Source organism: Pteropus medius, unplaced genomic scaffold (genome assembly GCF_902729225.1).
Source record: "Pteropus medius unplaced genomic scaffold, Ma_sr-lr_union100, whole genome shotgun sequence".
In the NCBI taxonomy this organism is placed as follows: domain Eukaryota; kingdom Metazoa; phylum Chordata; class Mammalia; order Chiroptera; family Pteropodidae; genus Pteropus; species Pteropus medius.
The window spans coordinates 1,374,749-1,393,305 of NW_024347791.1; the positions used below are offsets into that span (position 1 = coordinate 1,374,749).

The following is an 18,557-nucleotide window of genomic DNA, read 5'->3' on the forward strand; positions in this document are numbered from 1 at the left end:
AGCATCCCTGAGGCTCGCCAGCACTGTTCCGTGCCAACGGGCGGTTAATACGGAGACGAGAGCAGAAACAGGAGACCAGCGAGGAGGCAAGTGTGTTAACCCAGGCCGGAGGTGGTGGTGGCTTCGACTGGGGTCTGGGGGGAGACATGGAGGTGGATAAAGGGCTCTGAGTCATGTCCTTTGAAAGACGTGCTGATGGATCACTTACAGGGTCAGCTTCGAGCTATAGGGGATGTCTCTCTGTGTAGGCAATGTTCTAGGCATTTCACAAAAATGACTTTGTTCGGTCCTCACTCTGACCCTTGGAGGCAGGTTATATCTGTTTCACGCATGAGGAAAGTTCAGCTAAAGAACTTGACCTAAGTCACTCTTCTACTACGGCAGGCCCAGACTTGGGGGACCCCAAGTTTAACCACAATGCGCTCTGCTTCCTGGGGAGGCCCCATAAGGCGAGGCATGCAAGAGGCATACCCTGTACCCCGACCCCTGCTGAGCAACAGCCAAACAAGACTGAGCTGCCGCTGGCACGAACCGCAGAAGTCACGTCACTTTACTTAATCTTCCGTAGCCCTTCTGTTTCGAGTGGAGCAGAGCAGACCCTCACGGTCCCACCCTGCTCTAATTTCACTCCTTGGTCTCTGATTCCTTCACAGCCAGCTCAGACAACTCCAGGTGAATCTCTCCTTCTTCCCTCCCCACTCCCCTTGACCTACATTTACGCTCACAAACGTACCATGCCTTTGATATTTGAGTCCCTTCTAAACTGTTGAGCTCCTATGCATCCTTCAAAATCTAGATCAAATGGCCCTTCTGTGAGCCCTGCTCCTTTTTCCTAGACAGAACTAATTACTCTATGTAATACTTAGTAATCCCAAGAATGTCCTTCCCATTCGATGGCATCTGAGCCTTCTGTGCCTGGCACACAACCTGGCACAAGGTGAGTGTTCGGGGGGCAGTACTGGCTTTCTATGGCCTTGGTTCCCCAAGGTGGGCCTATCAGCCCTCTGAGATAACAGAGCCCTGTGTATAGTGATCACCATGGCAACTCCAATGAACAGCAAGGGAGGGCTGCTCCCTAGCAACTGTCCATTGGCTTTCACAGCAGTTGGGCCGCGCAGATCGACACTCCTGGGCTTCGGCACACACCAGAGTGGTTCACGTGTTTTCTGACATTATGAAAGAGAGTGGAGAGGTCAGGCAGAGACTTGTAAGATGGGCCAGGGGTCTCTCGTAACAAATTTCATCTTCCTTCTCCCCACTCAGAGTTGCTTATGAGTGAAGAGTGAGTGCCCAGACTACGACTGGACTTTCTTTTCCTCCCTTCTTGACCAACATCTCTTGGGACCTTCTCTCCAGGTCAGAAACTGGCAGTGAGTCCACATTTCTGTCCAAGCCCATCCAGGCTGCTCTGGACTAGGGGTGCCAGGGGGGCAGATGGGGAGCTGCTGTGGTACTCCTAGTGGGGGGCTGGTGATGGGGAGTGAGGACAGGAGCAGAAAACTCACTCAAAGGAGATAAAAGTTGTGGTGTTTGGCTTCAGCACCACCTGGGTGAAGTCCTATTGTTCTCCTCAGCTTCAGTTTCTCTATCTATGAAGAGGGTGAGTTAAGGGTTTCTCTGAACACCTCACTGAGTCCTTGTGAAGATAGACAAACCAGTAGACTGTATAACAAATCACCCTGACACTTAGTGGCTTAAAACAACAGCATTTATTATCTCGTAGTTTCTGTGGGTCAAGAATACATATGCAGCTTGAATGGGTCCTCTGTCTCGGGATCTCTCCCAGACTGTGATCGAGGTGTTGGTCGGGGCTGCAGTCTCATCTCAAGGTTCAATTAGAGAAGGCCTTCTTTCAAACCACTCACGTGGATTGTTGAACTGAGGACCTCAGTTTCTCACAAGGTGCTGGTCGCCTTCAGTTTCTTGTCCTGTGGGCCTCTCCAGAGAGCAGCTCACGATGTGAAAGCTATTCCATCGGAGGGACCGAGCCAGAGAGAGTGTGGACAGGACAGAGTCACAGTCTCTTATGACCTCATCTTGGAAGTGGCATCTCATTGCTTTTGCCATATTCTACTAGTTAGAAGCAAGCCAACAAATCCAGCCCACACTTGCGGTGGGGCCCAGTGGAATTACCCAAATGGGTGAATACTGGAGCCATGTCAACTGTCCACCTCTAGCCCCAAATGATATACATTCATCCCCTCTCAAGATCTCCAAAAGTCTCATCCCGTTACAACATCAGCTTAAAAGCTAGAATCTGGCCCTATAAATCAATCATGGAGGTGTGTCGCTTCTTGAGTTCAGTCCTTCTGCATAGGTATGTCTGTGAAAATAATCTGCCCTGAACATACCTGACATAAAAGAAGAGCTACAGACATTCCTATTCAAAAATGAGGAAAATAGAGACACAAAGGAGTCACTGGTCCATAGCAATTCTGAAATCCAGCCACACAAACGTTGGACTTTCCTTATTAGGTTTCAAGCCATCGAAATAATTCTCCATATCTCTCAGCTCTGCCCTATGGATCCCTGCTTCCACTCTCTAAGTTACCCACCCCACACACTTTTTAAAAAATGTGGTGCATGTTTGCAGTTGAGTAATTTTCTCAGGCTACTATCTGCCGGTAGAATCTGGGAGTCCACTGGTTTCTTTTCATTTTGAGCTGTTTGTATCCCCGTCACCCAAGCTGATAGTACTGCAAAAGTACTATTTTTGCAAACACAGTTTTCTCAAAAACTGTGACACTCTGTAGATAAAAGTCTTCTCCATTGGATCTCCTGCTGAGAGATAGCACTCTTAAGCTTCCTATAGGCCCTATTCTTCCATTAAGAGAATCTGTGACGCATATTTTTGCCTCTTGTAAGGGCCCATTGTTTGACTGGATAATATTCTGATCCTTTCATCTCTCTAAGGTTTTAATAAAAGGTCTTATAGTCACACTCTTGGCTACATTTTCCTGACGATGCCCTGAACCCATTTCTTAATTTTAGCATCTTTTGGCATCTGGAGTGGATGAGAATTTCCAATATTATTAAGTCCTGATGCCTGTTTCTTTGCCAGTCCTTCAATTTCTCTCTCTCCTCTCACATTTCACTACAAGTAGCAGGAAGAAATCAGGAGGCACCTTCAATACTTTGCTTGGAAATCTCCTTTGTAGATCACCCAGTCGGTCACACATTTTGCTTTCCACAAAACTAGGGATCATAGGCAGTCATATCCTAAGTTTCTGTCACTACATCACGAGGACATCCTTTCTTCTAATAACATGTCCTTCACTTTCTTTTGTGCCTTCAGTGGCAGCATCCTCCAAATCCAGATTTCTACTAATAGTCTGTTCAAGGCAATCTAGGTTTTTTCTGTTGTGTTTCTCAAAATCTTTCTAGGCTCCACCCACTGGATCTGAAGCCACTCCCACATTTTTAGGCATTTGTTACAGTAGCACCCCATCCTTGGTACCCAAATATATATTAGTTCACTATTGCTGCATAACAAATTACCGCCAAGTTTAGCAGTTTAAAACTGTATGCCTAGAAAAAGGACAAATTTCTTATCTCACAGTTTCTAAGGGTCAGGATCCTGGGTGTGGCTTGGCTGGGTCCTCTGGCTCAGGGTCTCCCACAGGCTGTAACTAATGTGTCAGCTGGGCTGTGTTCTCATATGAAGGCTCGACTGGGGAAGAATCCACTCCCGAGCTCATTCAGGTGGCAGGATTCATTCAGTTCTTTGATGCCTGTTGGATTATGTGTCTTTGTTCCTTATGAGCTCTTAGCCAGAGGCCTTCTCAGTTCTTTACCACCTGAGCCTCTCCATAGGACAGCTCAAAACATGGCAGCGGCTTCCATCACAACCAGCAAGCCAAGGACAACCAGAGAAAGAGGACAGAAGTTACTAATCTGATCTTGAAAGTGACATTGTCTCACTTCGGTCACACCGTTTTGATCAGAAGCAGGTCACTAGGTCTGGCCCACACTCAGGGGGGAGTGTTTTGTATGGTGCATGAATACCAAGGGGTTAGGGATCATAGGCAGTCATATCAGAAGCTACTTAATCACAAAACATTTACTAAGTGTCAAAATTAATAGAGTGTTTTGCTTGGCAATTTTTCAAGAGAATAAAATTAACCCAGTTCTTAAACTGCTCGTAATTTACCTGCAGAACAACTTGCTGTGTGACCTGAGACAAGTCACTCTCCCTCTCTGGGCCTCAGTTTCTTTATTTATAAAACGAAGGGGGTTGGATTAGTTAATCTCAAAAGTCCCTTCCAGCTCTGACTTGCTGCTTCTATGCTTCTCTTATTACAAAGATACTTACCACTAGGTCTAGGGACTAAACATCTGTTACACAATAAATTGTTTTATTTATATTCCAAAATTCACAAAAACTTTAAAAAAGATGTGATAAAATAAGAGAATCTGAATAAGAAAAAGATCACCTAGGAAAAGGGAACACAAAGCTGGCCAAGTTGGTTCCCTCCCCTTGAGCTTGAATGACCAGCTGGTAAAACTAACAACATCCTATTTGCAGGGAGGCAAATAGTCGCCAGAATGGGGGACTTGGGGCGATGCACCTCACAGCCTCACAGCCAGGGGGCATTGGGTAGTGCAGAGCGGGAGGGGGAGGAAGAGGGGTCCAGTCCCTCAGGCTGGTTGAGCAAGGCCTTTGAGGCACTCATGGTGGAGGGATGTGTGCAGGGGAGAGGGAATGACCAGGGATTTCTGGAAAGGACTGGGTCTGCAGGGGTCCAGGAGGCAGGCCCAGTGCCATGGGTGGTGGATGGACGGGGCAGGGGGCTCACTGAATGCCAGAGAGCAGTAGAGGCAGAATGCGGGACCTCTGGTCAGGGGCTGGGCAGATGGCCATAGGCCTCCTTGTTCCGTTCTCAGCTTCTCCCTATTCAGGGAGCCTCTGTGTCATCTGAGACCACGGAATGTGTTCCTTTGTTTACAGGACTAAGCTTGGAGCAAGAATCCATGGAGCTGGGCCACCGAGCAGGTAGAACGGGGCCGAACTGGGGCATGCTGATCAGGGACACTCAATGTACACCCAGGGCTCCCGGAGGGACTACTGGGGGCAGCAGGAACAACCCCTTCCCCTCTCCCTCTGTCTTGCTCAGGCTTCCATACCCTCTGTGTGGCCCTGAACTCCTCGGGGTGTTCTGTTTGAAGAGAGAAGGGAAAGGGGAGGGAAAGGAATATCGCTGAGCCCCGCCCCACCTCCAGGCCTGGGGACTATGAGCCTGCCACGGTGCCCCTCTTCAGTTCACGGGGGAGACAGCAGCCCCCTGTATGCGCCCTGTCCACGGCAGAAATGTCCAAACCTGGAGAAAAGTTTTATAAGAGTTTATTTGAGCCAAACTCACAACATCTGCTGGGGAGCAAGATCTCAAACGCTCGGGAGCATCAGTTTGCAGCTTCTTTCATGCATTTGCGATTAAGAAGCACGGACAGAAGCTGACACAGAGGCGGGAGAAAGCAAGGCAGGGACTGGATTACAGGACAGTTAAGATGATTTGCTCACTTGAGGTGGTTACGTCTTAGAAGGGGGTCTGAAAGGAGGTATTTCAAAGGTGTGTTAACCTAGATACACAGACACAGTGGACAGGGCTGGCTTGAGGCAAAGATAAGCCTTCACTGAGGAAGTTATATGCCCGAGGCGTGACACCCACCGTGATCTGCCCAGTTAGGAATTTATGATCTGATCACCCTACAAGATTACTTTCCACTGAACCCCTCTTTTCATTTGCAATCAGAGGGCAGGCTGTGAGAGAACACAGAGGGTTGGGGGTTGGGGAGCCTGGTCTCTGGGTGGGAGGTACATGTAGGTCATGAGTAAGCCAAGCCACGGGGTGCTGTGGCCCAAGGAGGGGAGAAGAAAGTGTTTCCGGCATGGGGAGCAGGGTGGGCAAAGGTCTGCAGGGGAGAGGGGCTGGTGTCTTTTTTAAAATTATTATTATTTTGAGGACTGGTGCTTCAAAGGAAATTCAATATGGCTTGAAGGCTGGAGAGGGAGGTGGGAGAGAGGCCAGGCCAGGTCTTGGGTGGATCCCTGAGGCTGGAGGCTAGGCCCTGAGGACAAGGGCAAGGGTTTCAGAGAAGTGTCAGGATGAGGTCAGCTCTGAGAAAGGTCTCCATGGGTGAGTGAACCGTGGTGGGGCTGACACACGTGGATGTGAGAAACAGCTGTCCAGGGAGACTAGGGCAGGACTCCTGCTGGAAGCTTCCTCCGATGACCCGAATGACCCAGGGGCCTTGTCAAACACCCAGGTTCTCATCCCTTCCCATGGGGATTCTGATACAGTGAGCAGGAGGAGGGGTCACGGTTGATCAGGGGGGTGCTTAGTGCTCTTCAAGCTCCCTGTAGCCACTCTTTTGAGAAGGGTCACCGTCCCCATCCTGGAAGCCTTACTTGTCTCCAGGGGTGCCCCTTTGCCTAGCTGCCTGCTCACTGGGGCAGCACCCAGGACAAAGGGAGGGAAAGCTCTCTGGCCTCACTTTAGACTCGATGAGGGCCAGTGTCACTCTGGGTCTGACTCTCCTGCAGCCACCTACTCCTTCCTGTTGACGTAAGCAAGGTCCAAACCTGTAGGAAAACTTTGTAAGAGTTTATGTGAGCCAAACCGATGACGTATGCCAGGGAGCAGGATCTCAAATCCTCTGGAGAATGACAGTTTTGCAGCTTCTTTCACGCATTTGAAATTAAGGAGACAAACTAAGGAAGAGGGCGTGGGGGTGGGGGAGAGCCAGGCGGGATTGGATTCCAGGAGAGTTAACAAGGTTCTGTGCTCTCCTGAGGGTTAATACCCACTTTGAGGGGTATTACTTCTGGCATTTCAAAGGAGTGCTAACCTAGATGCGGGAGAACCATGGACAGGCTGGCATGAAAGTTTTCACGAAAGAAGTTATCGGCCCGGAGCGTGACTATTCACTATGACCTGCCCAGTTAGGAATTTAGGATCAGATCACCCTGCGAGGTTCCTTTTCGGTCCATGTTCCGTCACTCACGGATGGACTTCACCTACATCTCGGATGCACAGGGCTCTGGTGGGTGCTGTGGGGCCCAGGATGGATTCACCTGTGGACCTCACCTCAATGACCCGGCCCCTTCACCCCGTCTAGGAGGGGAAACAAGATGCTTTGTAGCTCACAGTGATGAAGAAAGGGAAAACTCAGGGTTGCAAGAGACACGTGGAGCGTGTTGGGGGCCAACGTTGGGCGGTGGGACGTCCCAGGGCATGGCGAGAGGGAAGCAGCAGTCTCTCGGGCTGGATCCGGGGATGGTGGAAGATGAGGAGGAGACATCACAGGTGGAGGGGAGCAAGGGGCCCTCTGGGGCCGGGGGTCAGGCAGGAATGCGGGCGGGAGGAAGGGAGGGGAGAGGCGTGGTGTGAGCGCAGGGGTGGCACTGCCCGATTAGCCCGGAGAACAGAGGAGGGAAGTGATGGTTGGGGAGCAGCTCTGGATGGAGAGCAAAGACGGGGCCCAGATCCAGCTCTGGTCCTTTCCGGCCATGTGACTTGGCCAAGTCAAGTAAGGCCTTGTGCCAGCTTCCATGGCTACTGGCTTTTTTCACTAGATAGTGGGGAGGCTGGGGTGGAGGGTGGCTCAAGGGGTTGGGGGTGTGGGGGGTGGAGAGAATGAACCAAATGCAGCCAGAGACACCAAAGCACAGAGAGATCTAACCCCTTGCTGAATATCAGACAGCCAGGCCTCAAGGCTGGACAGGCACGGCCTGTCAAAAACCGCGCAGGATGACCTTGTTCCGCAGGATGACCTTGTTCTGCAGGATGACCTTGTTCCGTGCGAGGCTTGGCAGCTGAACTACTTTCTTTCTTTGTGTCTCTCTCTCGATTTCTCGCCCATGCTTCTGGCTGCCATGACTTCTCTCTGTTCCCATTCCTTTTTTGTGCTCAGAATCTGTGTCTGTCCCTCCTCCCTACCCCACCGCTGGCTCCCTTCCTGTCTTCTTCTCCACATTTATCCGTCTGTCTCCTTTTCTCTCTCCCTCTCTCTTCCCCCTGTTCAGGTACGACCAATTTGCCCAGGGCCCAAGTGAACAGCAAGGAAGACCAGCAGGACATGGACCCCAGGAGAACTGCCCACAGCCCCTCGGATACCTCCAAGTTCAAGTGCCAGGCCCCAGTCTCCCCACAGCCGACCCTGCACCGGGGAAGCAGCCCCCTGGGGCAGGCCCACGTGGAGGGAGTCCGGTGTCCGCCACCCACAGCTGTCAGCAGGGACTCCCCTGGGATGGACCCACAGTCTGGGTCCCCAAAGAAGGGGGGCTACAGATCCTCCTCGCAGGAGAGCAGGGCCACCTCCCGAGACGGGGCTCAGCCGTGCCAGGGGCTGAAAGAAAACCCCACCTTGGGGCCCCAGGGCCAGAGAAGCAGCGTCATTCCTGACAACATTCGCCACAAGTTCGGGAGCGACGTGGTGGACCAGCTGCTGTCCGAGGAGCAGGTGTCGGCACAGGGCACAGGAGGCTGAGGGCGGCAGGAGGGTTCTGCATGGAGACCTATAAATGAGGATCTCAAAGGAACCCGCTCCTGAGAACAGAGTCCCTGTAACAGTATCATCAAGAAGCGGTGTTCACTGAGCACTTGCTATGTGCCAGGCACTGCGCACTGCTTACACTCTTCACAAAAAACAACTCGTTTCATCTTCCCAACAAGGAAGCTGCTCTTACCTTCATCTTAGAGATAAGGAGCTCAAGGAAGGGGTTAAGGAAGTTAACCGAGTTTACCCAGTTGTGTAGGATGAGGACCCAAACTGGGCCAGCAGCTTCTGGAGCCTTGGCCTTCCGTGACTTTGCAGTTCTAAGTCTAGTGTTTAAATTTGATGCTTTGAACTCACACAGATCTAAAGAAGACAGCGTTGAATGATGGACAGCACTGACTGGGAATCAGAGTGCTTGAGTTTGAATCCTGGCTCTGCCCTGAGTGCTGGTTGACTCTGAATAAGTTACTTTTCCTCTCTGGACTTTAGTCTTTACATCTGTAAAATGAGGCAGTTGGACTAGATCAGGGTGGCAAAGGGTTCTTCCTGCTCTGGGATACGATACTGAGACACATTTTCAAAGCCATTTGCTCGACTCTCATAGCAACTGCATTGTGTTGTAGGCCGAACGGGAATCATTGCTTCCTTTTTAACAGATGGTAAAACTGAGGCTCAGAGAGGTAATACGATCTGCTCAGGGTCACACTGAGCAAGCGGGAGGTCCAGGATCACAAGGTCGAGTTCCTTCTACTTTGTCACCTTAAGGTGTGGTGAGCCCACCAACCGGCCAGTCTGGGAGGTCACAATCCTAAGCGTTTTCACTGCACGTGGAGCGTCTTGTCCCAGTTTGAAGTTGACTGTATGGTTTCTATCTCTCATGGCCCCCTTGGCCTTGGGGAGGTGTCGTTTGTCTCTTCTAGGAGGCCCAGAGAGGAACAAAACCAGGCTCCTTGGCTCCTAGGCTTGGGCTCAACCACTCTGGGCCTCAGTTTTCCCACTGGTACAAGGAATGAGTTGGCCTCGATGCAGTCGAAGCAGCCACCTAGAACCGATGCCTCGATTCTAGGAGGCAAGGCAGGCTCGGTGGCTTACACGGCTCTGTGACAGGACGAGTCCCCACCCTGAGACGGGCTTCCTCGTTTATAAAATGGCGGGACTAATATCACCTTATAGAGCCCTCTCCTGATGAGGTATACAGTAGGTGCTCAAGGCAGGAGGCGGTTTATCACCACGGTCATCTCTGATGCCCTAGCCCATGCGGTAGGAAGTGGGGTGCGGGGGAGAGTGGAGGTACCTTCAGCCGTTCTAGCTCCCCAGCCCTGGGGATTGGTCGAAGGTGCAGGCTAAGCGCGGGCTACGGGGTGGCGAGGGCAGGGTCAGAGCTAAAGGGGGAGATACGGGGCTGGGCCCTGCTTCCCTCATCCTCGTCTCTTCACTGTCCCTTTCCCCTCAGGCTCGAAGGGCCATTAGCGAAGCTTTCGAGGGCCAGAAGAGGGCAAGCTCGTGGCCCAGCAGGACCCAGAGTTCTGTGGAAATCGCCTCCGTCTTCTCCGACTACTATGACCTGGGCTACAACATGCGGTCAAACTTGTTTCAAGGTCAGGGCAAAGGTCAAGGGTGGGGCAGGGAAGGCCCGTGGGATGTCTGCCCCTTCCTGAACCTCTATGGGTAAGACCCTAGGCTGTCCCCAGAGACTCATTTCAGCCAGACCACCAAAGGCCTCTGCTTCGCCAGGCCCTATGCCAAGCGCTGGGAATGTCCCATCCCCCCTGGCGAGTCTGTCCTCACCGTGCAAACGATCCATCTCGGTTGGCAGTCAGACCTCTGGTGTCCTGATCTGCCAAGAGGAGACCCAGGCACCCCTGGCCTGGGCACCTTTGGTCTCAGTGACATCACGTCTCTGATTCAAAGCTCTGCTCAGCCACCCACTGAGTGTGGCCTCGGGCAGGACTGTTAACCTCTCTGAGCCTTAGTCACTTTCTGGTACAGTGGGGACAATATGACAATGTGGGCCTCACTGAGTCGTTGGCAAGACTCTCTGCAGTGCCACGTGAAGGCTCTTGACCTGTGGCGCGCGGTGAGTGCTCAGTAGGTGGCAGGCTGATATTTTTCCTTCCCAGAGCCTGGCAGTGGCACCATCTGGGGCCACGGGTGGGCTGGAGAGTCCAACATCAATAGTGTCCTTCAGGTCAGACCTGTTTGTCACAGGGGTGAGGGTGGGGAGGGCCGTTAGCTCCATTTCCACACGTCGGAAACAGTTTGCCCAAGACCCCTCAGTAGTAGCAGGCAGATCTGACGCTCGAATCCAGAGTTTTCTTCTGTCGCTAAACCCCAGAGTCTTTCCTCACCCTGGGTCACCTCCCTAGCTCTAGCTCTGTTCCCAAGCATTTAATAAAAGGCTCAGATGGGGGTCCACGGTTAGCACGCAGGGGCTTCTCTCTGCCCCCGTGTCCCAGGTCAGCTTCATTGCAAAATGTCAAGTTTTTCTGGTCCTCTTGCTTCATCTTGCCTCGCCCCAGTCCGTCTCCACTGTCCCCGGGGCCTGGCAAACCGCCTCACCTGGCTCATGTCCCTGTCACCCGAGGAACCAGACAGCTACTGGAACTTTCTGGGTTTTCCTTTGAACTTGGAGAAAGGGTGATCCCGGGGCGGGGGGAGGCGGGGAGGGAAGAGAGACTCAGATTGTCCCCTGCTCTGGGCCTCCACTTGTTTATCTAACAAGTATCACCCAACAGTCCTGACATACAACCTTATATGGTAATGTCTACATAAACGTAAAAGAATAATATATTTTTTTAAAAAAAGAATAATATATTTTTTAAAACCCACCCTTTAGCCTGAGAAACACAACTGTGTATCACACCAGCTCATAAGAGACAATTATTAAATCTCCCTGGACTGATTGATTGGTATCACAATGCTGTCTTACAATTGGCCGTGGTAGTATTTACACTCCAGAAACTTTCAAGCGCTGTGAATTAGGATGGCACCTTAAGCACACTACTGTCCGCGTGGCTCACCCGTGCCCTCTCTCCATTTCCACCCACCCAGCTGAGCCTCTGCACGTGCTGTTCTAGGTGGGTGAGGCTCCTATGGCCAGACAGGTGTGAGGGAAGAGAAACCAGAGGGCGAGGTGGGGTCTTTTATCTTTGTGAGATGGGAAGCCCAGCGAGGGTCTTTCAGCAGGAGGACGGCCTGGTCTGACTTAGGTTAAAGGATTGCTTCCGGTTGGCTGTGTTGAGAACAGATGGGGTGGAGCTGGGACAGAAACAGAGAGAGCAGTGAGGAGGTGACCACGAAAATCCCGGTGAGACCGATGGCGATAGCTTGGTATGGGGAGCCGGGTTGCAGCACTGCATAGCTCTAGAGGACGCCATTGTGTGATACGGAGGCTCGGGGAGGTGATGGCGGAGTAGGGTTCTGGGTATTTGTCTAAGTCAGAGCTGAGAGAACAGATGAATGAATGGATGTGGGGTGCGTGAGAGAGGAATTAAGGTTGATGTCGAAGTTTTTGACCTGACCGACTTGGAAGGATGGAATTGCTGTTCACTGAGATAGAGAATGTTCCAGGAGGAGTTGGTTCAGGAAACCCTAAACCATGCTGAGTCATAAAGATGATCTTTTCTCTAGTCGTCTAAAATATTTAGTTTTGCGTTTCACATTTACGCCTTTAATCCACCTGGAGTTGATTTCTTTTCTGAGTGTGAAATGGTCATTTTTAATTCCTCCTTGTGGATCACCCATTGCTCAGTCCTTTTTACTGAATGGTCCCGCCTTTCTCCCCGGTGACCTGCAGTGGTACCATGGGTATCCATCAAATCTCCTAGGAGCACAGATCAGTTTCCAGGCTCCCTTTTCTGCCCGTTGGTCTAATATTACACTTTAATTACCCAGGTATTATAAGGAATCTGATATCTGCTCAGGTAGCCTCCCCTCCTCCTCCAATAGTGCCACCACCACCAGCTAATGCCCTGGTTACTCTAGGTCCTTTACTCTTACACACAAATTTTAGAATCAGCTTGTCAGTTTCCGTGGAAAATCCTGTTGGGTTTTTGATTGGAAGTACGTTGAATCTACAGCTCAATTTAGGGTCAGCGGTCAGTTTTACGATAATGAATTTTCCGACCCATAAATATGGTGTTCAGCTCCATTAATTTGTCTTTCTTCAATATCTCTCAATAACATTTTATAATTTTCTTCTATAAAGATTATGCAGGTTTGGGGTTAGATTTACTTAGAAGAACCTCTTTTTTGCTGCTTATTGCAAATGGCATCTTTTTAAAAATTACATTTTCTAAATTTGCTGCTTGTATACACAGAGGCATTTTAATTTTTGTGCATTAATCTTATATCCAGAAGCCTTACTCAAGCTCACCAATTAATTGCAATAATTTGTAGTCTTTGGAGCTTTTTAAAAATAATGATAATGGCTGCTCTACTTCACATACATTTTAATTTTCACAAGAACTTTATTCAGTAAGTGCTATAATTCCACCCCCCTCCCTTTTTTTAGGTAGAAAAAACTGAGGCATGGAAAGCTTAAATAACTTGCTTACGATCCCGTCTGATCTTGGAAGCTAAGCAGGGTCAGGCCTGGTTAGAACTTGGATGGGAGACCACCTAGGAAGACCAGGTGCTATAGGTGTAAAAAATAAAAAAAAATAAGAAATTGTAAGCTGACAAGGTCCTAAAAGATAAAAGAATAAGAGATCGTAAACTGACAAGGTCCTTGCAATCTGTGAGGTCAACCAAGTTTTGCCTAAATAAATAAATAAATAAATAACTTGCTTAAGGAATGGTCAGCGTTAGAATTTGAACTCTGGCAGTCTGGGGCCAGAGCTCATACTATTAACCACTAAGCTCCTTCTGCCTTTGCACCATCCTGGCTGACTTGTCCAGGACAATGTCATATATAAACAGGGAGAGCAGGTACCCTTATCTCCTGGATTCTCACATTTACCTTTAAATATAACATTTTAAAAAGAATTTTGAAGATCCTCTTTTATCAGGTTAAGGAGGAGGGTCCCCTTTATTCCTCAAGTGTGCATTAATTTAGAAAAATTATGAATGGGTTTTGAGTTGTATTAACCATTTATACAGCAGTTATTTAGATGATCATATGATTTTTTTTCTTTTGCTCTGTCGATGTGGTAAATTATACTGATTTCCTAATATTAAACCAAATGCGTATTCCTGCATTTAAACCAGGATAGATGCATTCTTTTTCAATTGTGAAAACTACAACCCATGTAGAAGACTGTATAAAGCTTATGTGTGCAGTTTAAAGAACAATAATAAGTCACTGCGTGTCCCCTCCCAGGTTAAGATAGGGGTTTACAGGAATCTTGGAAGCCTCTGTCGCAACAGCTACATCAACCCGACTTTTGTCAACAATCCCTTTGCTTTTCTTTATATGATTAGCCACTCTGTATGGACCCCTAAGCGACATTAAGTAGACCAGTCAGGGTAGACTCTTGGAGCAGGTGACATCTGAGTAAAGACCTGCAGGAAGGGAGCAGATCAGGCAGTGGATTACTGGGAAAAGAGCAGTTGGGCAGAGGGACCATGTCAAGGACGTTGGCTTGTCTCGGCCTTTTTACTGGGAGACATTGCATGATTCTGTGCAGAAGAGTGACTTATGTTTCAAAAGACCCATCTGGCTGTTGAGGCTGGGGCACAGAGAGGAGACCATGAGGGGCATCAGATCAGGGGTGGGATTTAAAATGGCTCCAAGGCCCGCCCTCTCGCCACTAACCCACACCTGGTTCACGGAAACTGTCAGCCTCCTTTGTACTTGAGGTGTACGGCTGGCCCGCATGCTCTCTCTGCCCTGCTGTGTCAGGCCAATGCCATTTGCTCCAAACCTTGGTGCCCCCCAAGCTCTCAGGCTATATATTGAGCTCCTCAAATGGCCCCTACTAAAGTCCTTTTAATTAGATTTAATGTGAGAGATGGGTACCACCTTTGCTTTGGGGAGGAGCGACTCAGCCCATAAAAAAAGCCAAAAAATTCTCTTAAAACATCCTAGGCCAGTTTCCCTTCATCTGATCATTTGATAGCCTCCATGCAGGTAGGTTTTTTCACAGATTTTTAGACGCCTACTTTAAATTTCCATCTGGAGGAGTCTGTTTCATACTTCGCTCGGATATCTGATCTCTATCATGTTTAGGGCTCCCGTCCAAATTTCCAATTTCGCATTCTGTTATGTAAGCATGTAAAGTCATACATGACAAACACACTAAAATTTGCTTTACAAAAGTGGATTTCTAGCTTGATGGCACCCTTGTTAGAGAACATGACCTGTAAAGGTTTTACTCCTTTGAAATTGTTGAGATTTGCTTTATAGCCCAGGAGACAGTCCTTTTTTGAAGGTGATCAATGTGTTTGAAAATAATCTCTTGGGTTCAGGATTCTGCGTTTGTCTAATAGAGATGGCTTGCTAATTATTTCTATACAAATCTTCTAATTCCTTGTGAATATTCTTTGCTTGATCTATTAATTACTAAATGATGTACCTTTCAGTCTTTCCTGCTGAGAGCAAATTTATCAATTTTTTTCCTTGCGGCTCTGTTCATTTTGCTTTAACTATTTCAAGATTATTCCAATGAAGCAAGTTTAGAATTATTACATCGCCTGAATGAATTGCAGTCATTTTTACTTCTCATAGTACCTTTGCTTTACAAGTCTGCTGTGTCTGATAATTTAATGCAATGAGACCAGATTGCTTTTGGTTAGTATTTGTTTGATAAATCTTTTTCTATATTTCCATGTTTATCCTCTCTGTGTGTCTTTTTGTTTTAAGTATGCTTTAGATAATAAATATCTGGAAAATTTTTTTGTAGTCTGATGATCTGTTTTTTAATCAATGGGCTTAGTCCATGTGTATTTATTCTAATTATTAATATATTTGGATTCATTTCTATGACCTTATTTTGTGTTTTCTATCTGTGCTGTTCTTTCTATTTTGCTTTTTTCTCCTTCCTTTCTTATTATGAATTCAAGCGAGCTTTTTCTCCCCCAGTGTAATTTTTGTCCTTACTCTTCCTATTCTTTTAATGATTACCTTTGACATTTTTACATGCATAGTTAACAAACTCGAAAATTAACCAAGGTATTTAGGTTTATCGATTAATATAAGGACATTAGAAGCCTTCGACTTTATTCTCCCCACCCCCATCTCAGCTTCCATGACATTATTTTACAGAATTTTAATTTTACATCAATGAAATAGTCTAAACCGTAGATTCTGGAGCCATAGAGTCTGGGGTCGAGTCCTACAACTTTTACTTACCAGCTGTGTGACTTTAGACAAGTGACTTAACATGTCTGTGTTTCATTGACTTCAGTAGTAAGATGGAGATAATAATCATACCTATTTCTTAATGTCATTGAGAAGATTCAATGAGCATGTTCCATTAAGCTCTAAGAACTGTGTGCTTAGCACGTGGTAAATCTTAAAAAAATAGTGAGCTATCATCGTCCTCATTATTTCACCCCATAAAGTACTGTTTTCATAACGGATGTGTTTTTAGGTCTCAGATCTTTCTTCTGGGGTCATATTTTAGGATGTGTTTTTAGGTCTCAGATCTTTCTTCTGGGGTCATATTTTTCTTTTCTGAAGTATGTTGTTTAGAAGATTTTTGGGGGTTAGACTCTGTTGTTGGTAATTTTTAGGCCCAGAAAAAACTTTATTTCATTCTTATTCTTGAAAAACGGTTCTCATAAATAGTTTTAGATTGTCAATTCTCCCCATCAGTACTCCAGTGTGACATCATTCATTCATTTCCATCCGACTTCGATGGTTAATCAAACTCACTGTTATTCTCTGTAAGTAATCTGCCTTTTCTCTATGGCTACTGCTAAGATTACTTTGTCTCTGGTGTTCTAAGTTTTACTTGGATATACTTAGGTAAGAAATTCTTTTGACTTCTGCTATTAAGGAGTTATGATTCTTGAATCTAATGATTCATATCCTTAGATTTTCATCAATTCTGGGAAAATTCTGGCCATTATCTTTTCAAATATTACCTCTCTCCATTTTCTCCAGTCTCTCCTTCAGAACTCCAATTAGACATAGGTTAGACCTTCTCACTGAGCCTTCATTTAATAGCTTTTTCATATTTTCCACATCATTTTACTCCTCTGTGCTCAATTCTAGTTCATTTCTTTAGATTTAGCTTCAGTTCATCATTTTTCTTAGCTGTATCTAATCTACGATTTTAGCTGTCCATTGAATTTGTTTTTAAACATTATGATGTCGATTTTCAAACTTAGAGAAAAGTAGAAAGAATAGTTTAATAAATAGATGTTTCACTCATCATTCAACTTCAACAGTTATTAATACATAGCCAACCTTATTTTATCTTTTCTACCACTCACCCATCCACCGCACCCCAGATTATTTCAAAGCAAATCCCAGAGCTCTTATGCATTGAATTTGAAATTATTACATGTTTTATTTCTGAAATTTCATTCACTTCTTTTACTAATCTGTTCTTTCTGGGCACTTTCTTATTTCTTGCTTAATCTTTTATTCTCTTTCATGACTCCAGACATTAAATATACTTATTTTTTTCTCCCTCTTTAATTCTCCGCCCCCCGCTCCACACCTGACCTATGGATGTTGCCATTTCCCCTTAATAACGGGATCTCTGAAAGCGGGGCGTCTCCTCCCACATGCTTGCGGTGTGTACCCAGGGCCTGACGCCCCTGGTGCCTGACGCACCCAGCGCACCCAGGGGGCCTAGTGCACCCAAGGTACGGTCCATGGCTCCACCTGGGGCACGAACCCAGGACCTTCTGCATGTAAAGCAGATGTGCTAACTGCTACACTATGGAGCCACCCCTAAATATACTTATTTTATATTCTGTAATGGATTTTTCAAATTCTTGCTCACTTTTGGGATTTGGTTCTCTGTTTGATGTTTCTGCTGATTCTCGATCATGGTAACTTATTTCCTTGTGTTTGGTTTAACTTTACATGTAGAGATAAATTTTCTGAAAATACAGATATTAATTGTCACAAGCCATATGCATCAAGGAATTTCCAATAATGTAACCTTCCACATGCAAGATCATTTCATTAGTTTATCTTTTTGAATAGATGAAGAGACCAAAGCTCTGAGAGGTTAAAAACTTGTCTGAGGCCACACTGTCCATAAATGATGGAGCTGGGGTTTGAGCCCAGGTCTTCGTTCCTCTGCCTTACTCTCCCCACCCCCTACCATCCCACAATCCACCATCCACAGAGAAAACTGACATCCAGGTATGAACTCTAGAGCTCCTGACCTCTGTTGACTTGGGGTTTCTGGGGATTTCTTCATGGGGTTCCACAGGGGCCCCCCAGGAGACGAAGAGCCTCATGAAGGCCTCCTACACTCCAGAGGTGATTGAGAAATCAGTGAGGAACATAGAGTGCTGGCATGGCAGAAAGACGGATGATCTGGGTATGTGGGGAGCTGGGGGTAAGGGACGAGTGCACCCCCATAATTGGGCAGGGTGTGTGGGTCCCAAGTCCAGAAAGAAATCAGAGCAGCACAGAGAGTCCTGGGGTGGGCCTGAAGAGGCATGGATCACCTCTGGGGCCTGGGCACTCTAGAGGTCCTCTGGGTGACCTACCTGTACTGGCTCCTGCCTTGCTCTCTGCAGGACGGTGGCACCAGAAAAATGCTATGAACATGAACTTGCAGAAAGCATTGGATGAGAAATATGGAGAAAAGAGCAAAAGCAAGAGCTCGAAGTAACAGACACAACTCAGAAGAGGTGCCCTCGACTCAGAGAAAGTGCTAACAATAAAGGCACAAATCGAAACCCTTCTTCCCTCTGCTTGGTGCCTTTCTTCATGTTGGGGTGGGGCCAATGTTCAATGCTGGAAAGACCAGCTGAGGCAGGAGAGAAGCCTGAAGGGCCCCAACTCTCCCTCAGACCAGGCCCCTACACACACACACACACACACACACACGCACCCTTCTTCCATAATTCCAGGAAAGGACATAAGACCTGAGTGGGACTCTGTCCCAAGCCCAATGTGTCAGGCTTCTCCCTCATGCTCTATGTGGAGG

General features: G+C 47.5%; 1 protein-coding gene across 1 annotated transcript; it reads left to right on the plus strand.

The window, feature by feature from the left end:
- The first annotated feature begins 1,061 nt into the window (after positions 1 to 1,061).
- CIMIP4 (ciliary microtubule inner protein 4) lies at positions 1,062 to 18,306 on the plus strand. Its single transcript, XM_039877770.1, has 6 exons — positions 1,062 to 1,356; positions 4,949 to 4,993; positions 8,024 to 8,460; positions 9,950 to 10,094; positions 17,832 to 17,942; positions 18,145 to 18,306. The coding sequence occupies exons 2-6, from the start codon at positions 4,972 to 4,974 to the stop codon at positions 18,237 to 18,239; spliced, it is 810 nt and encodes a 269-aa protein (XP_039733704.1). The 5' UTR covers positions 1,062 to 1,356; positions 4,949 to 4,971; the 3' UTR covers positions 18,240 to 18,306.
- The last annotated feature ends 251 nt before the right edge of the window (positions 18,307 to 18,557 follow it).

Coding starts and splice junctions, on each gene's coding strand:
- CIMIP4 (XM_039877770.1), top strand. CDS start 4,972: ATGGAGCTGGGCCACCGAGCAG. Junction 8,461..9,949: donor AGCTGCTGTCCGAGGAGCAG/GTGTCGGCACAG, acceptor CTTTCCCCTCAG/GCTCGAAGGGCCATTAGCGA. Junction 17,943..18,144: donor CAGAAAGACGGATGATCTGG/GTATGTGGGGAG, acceptor TGCTCTCTGCAG/GACGGTGGCACCAGAAAAAT.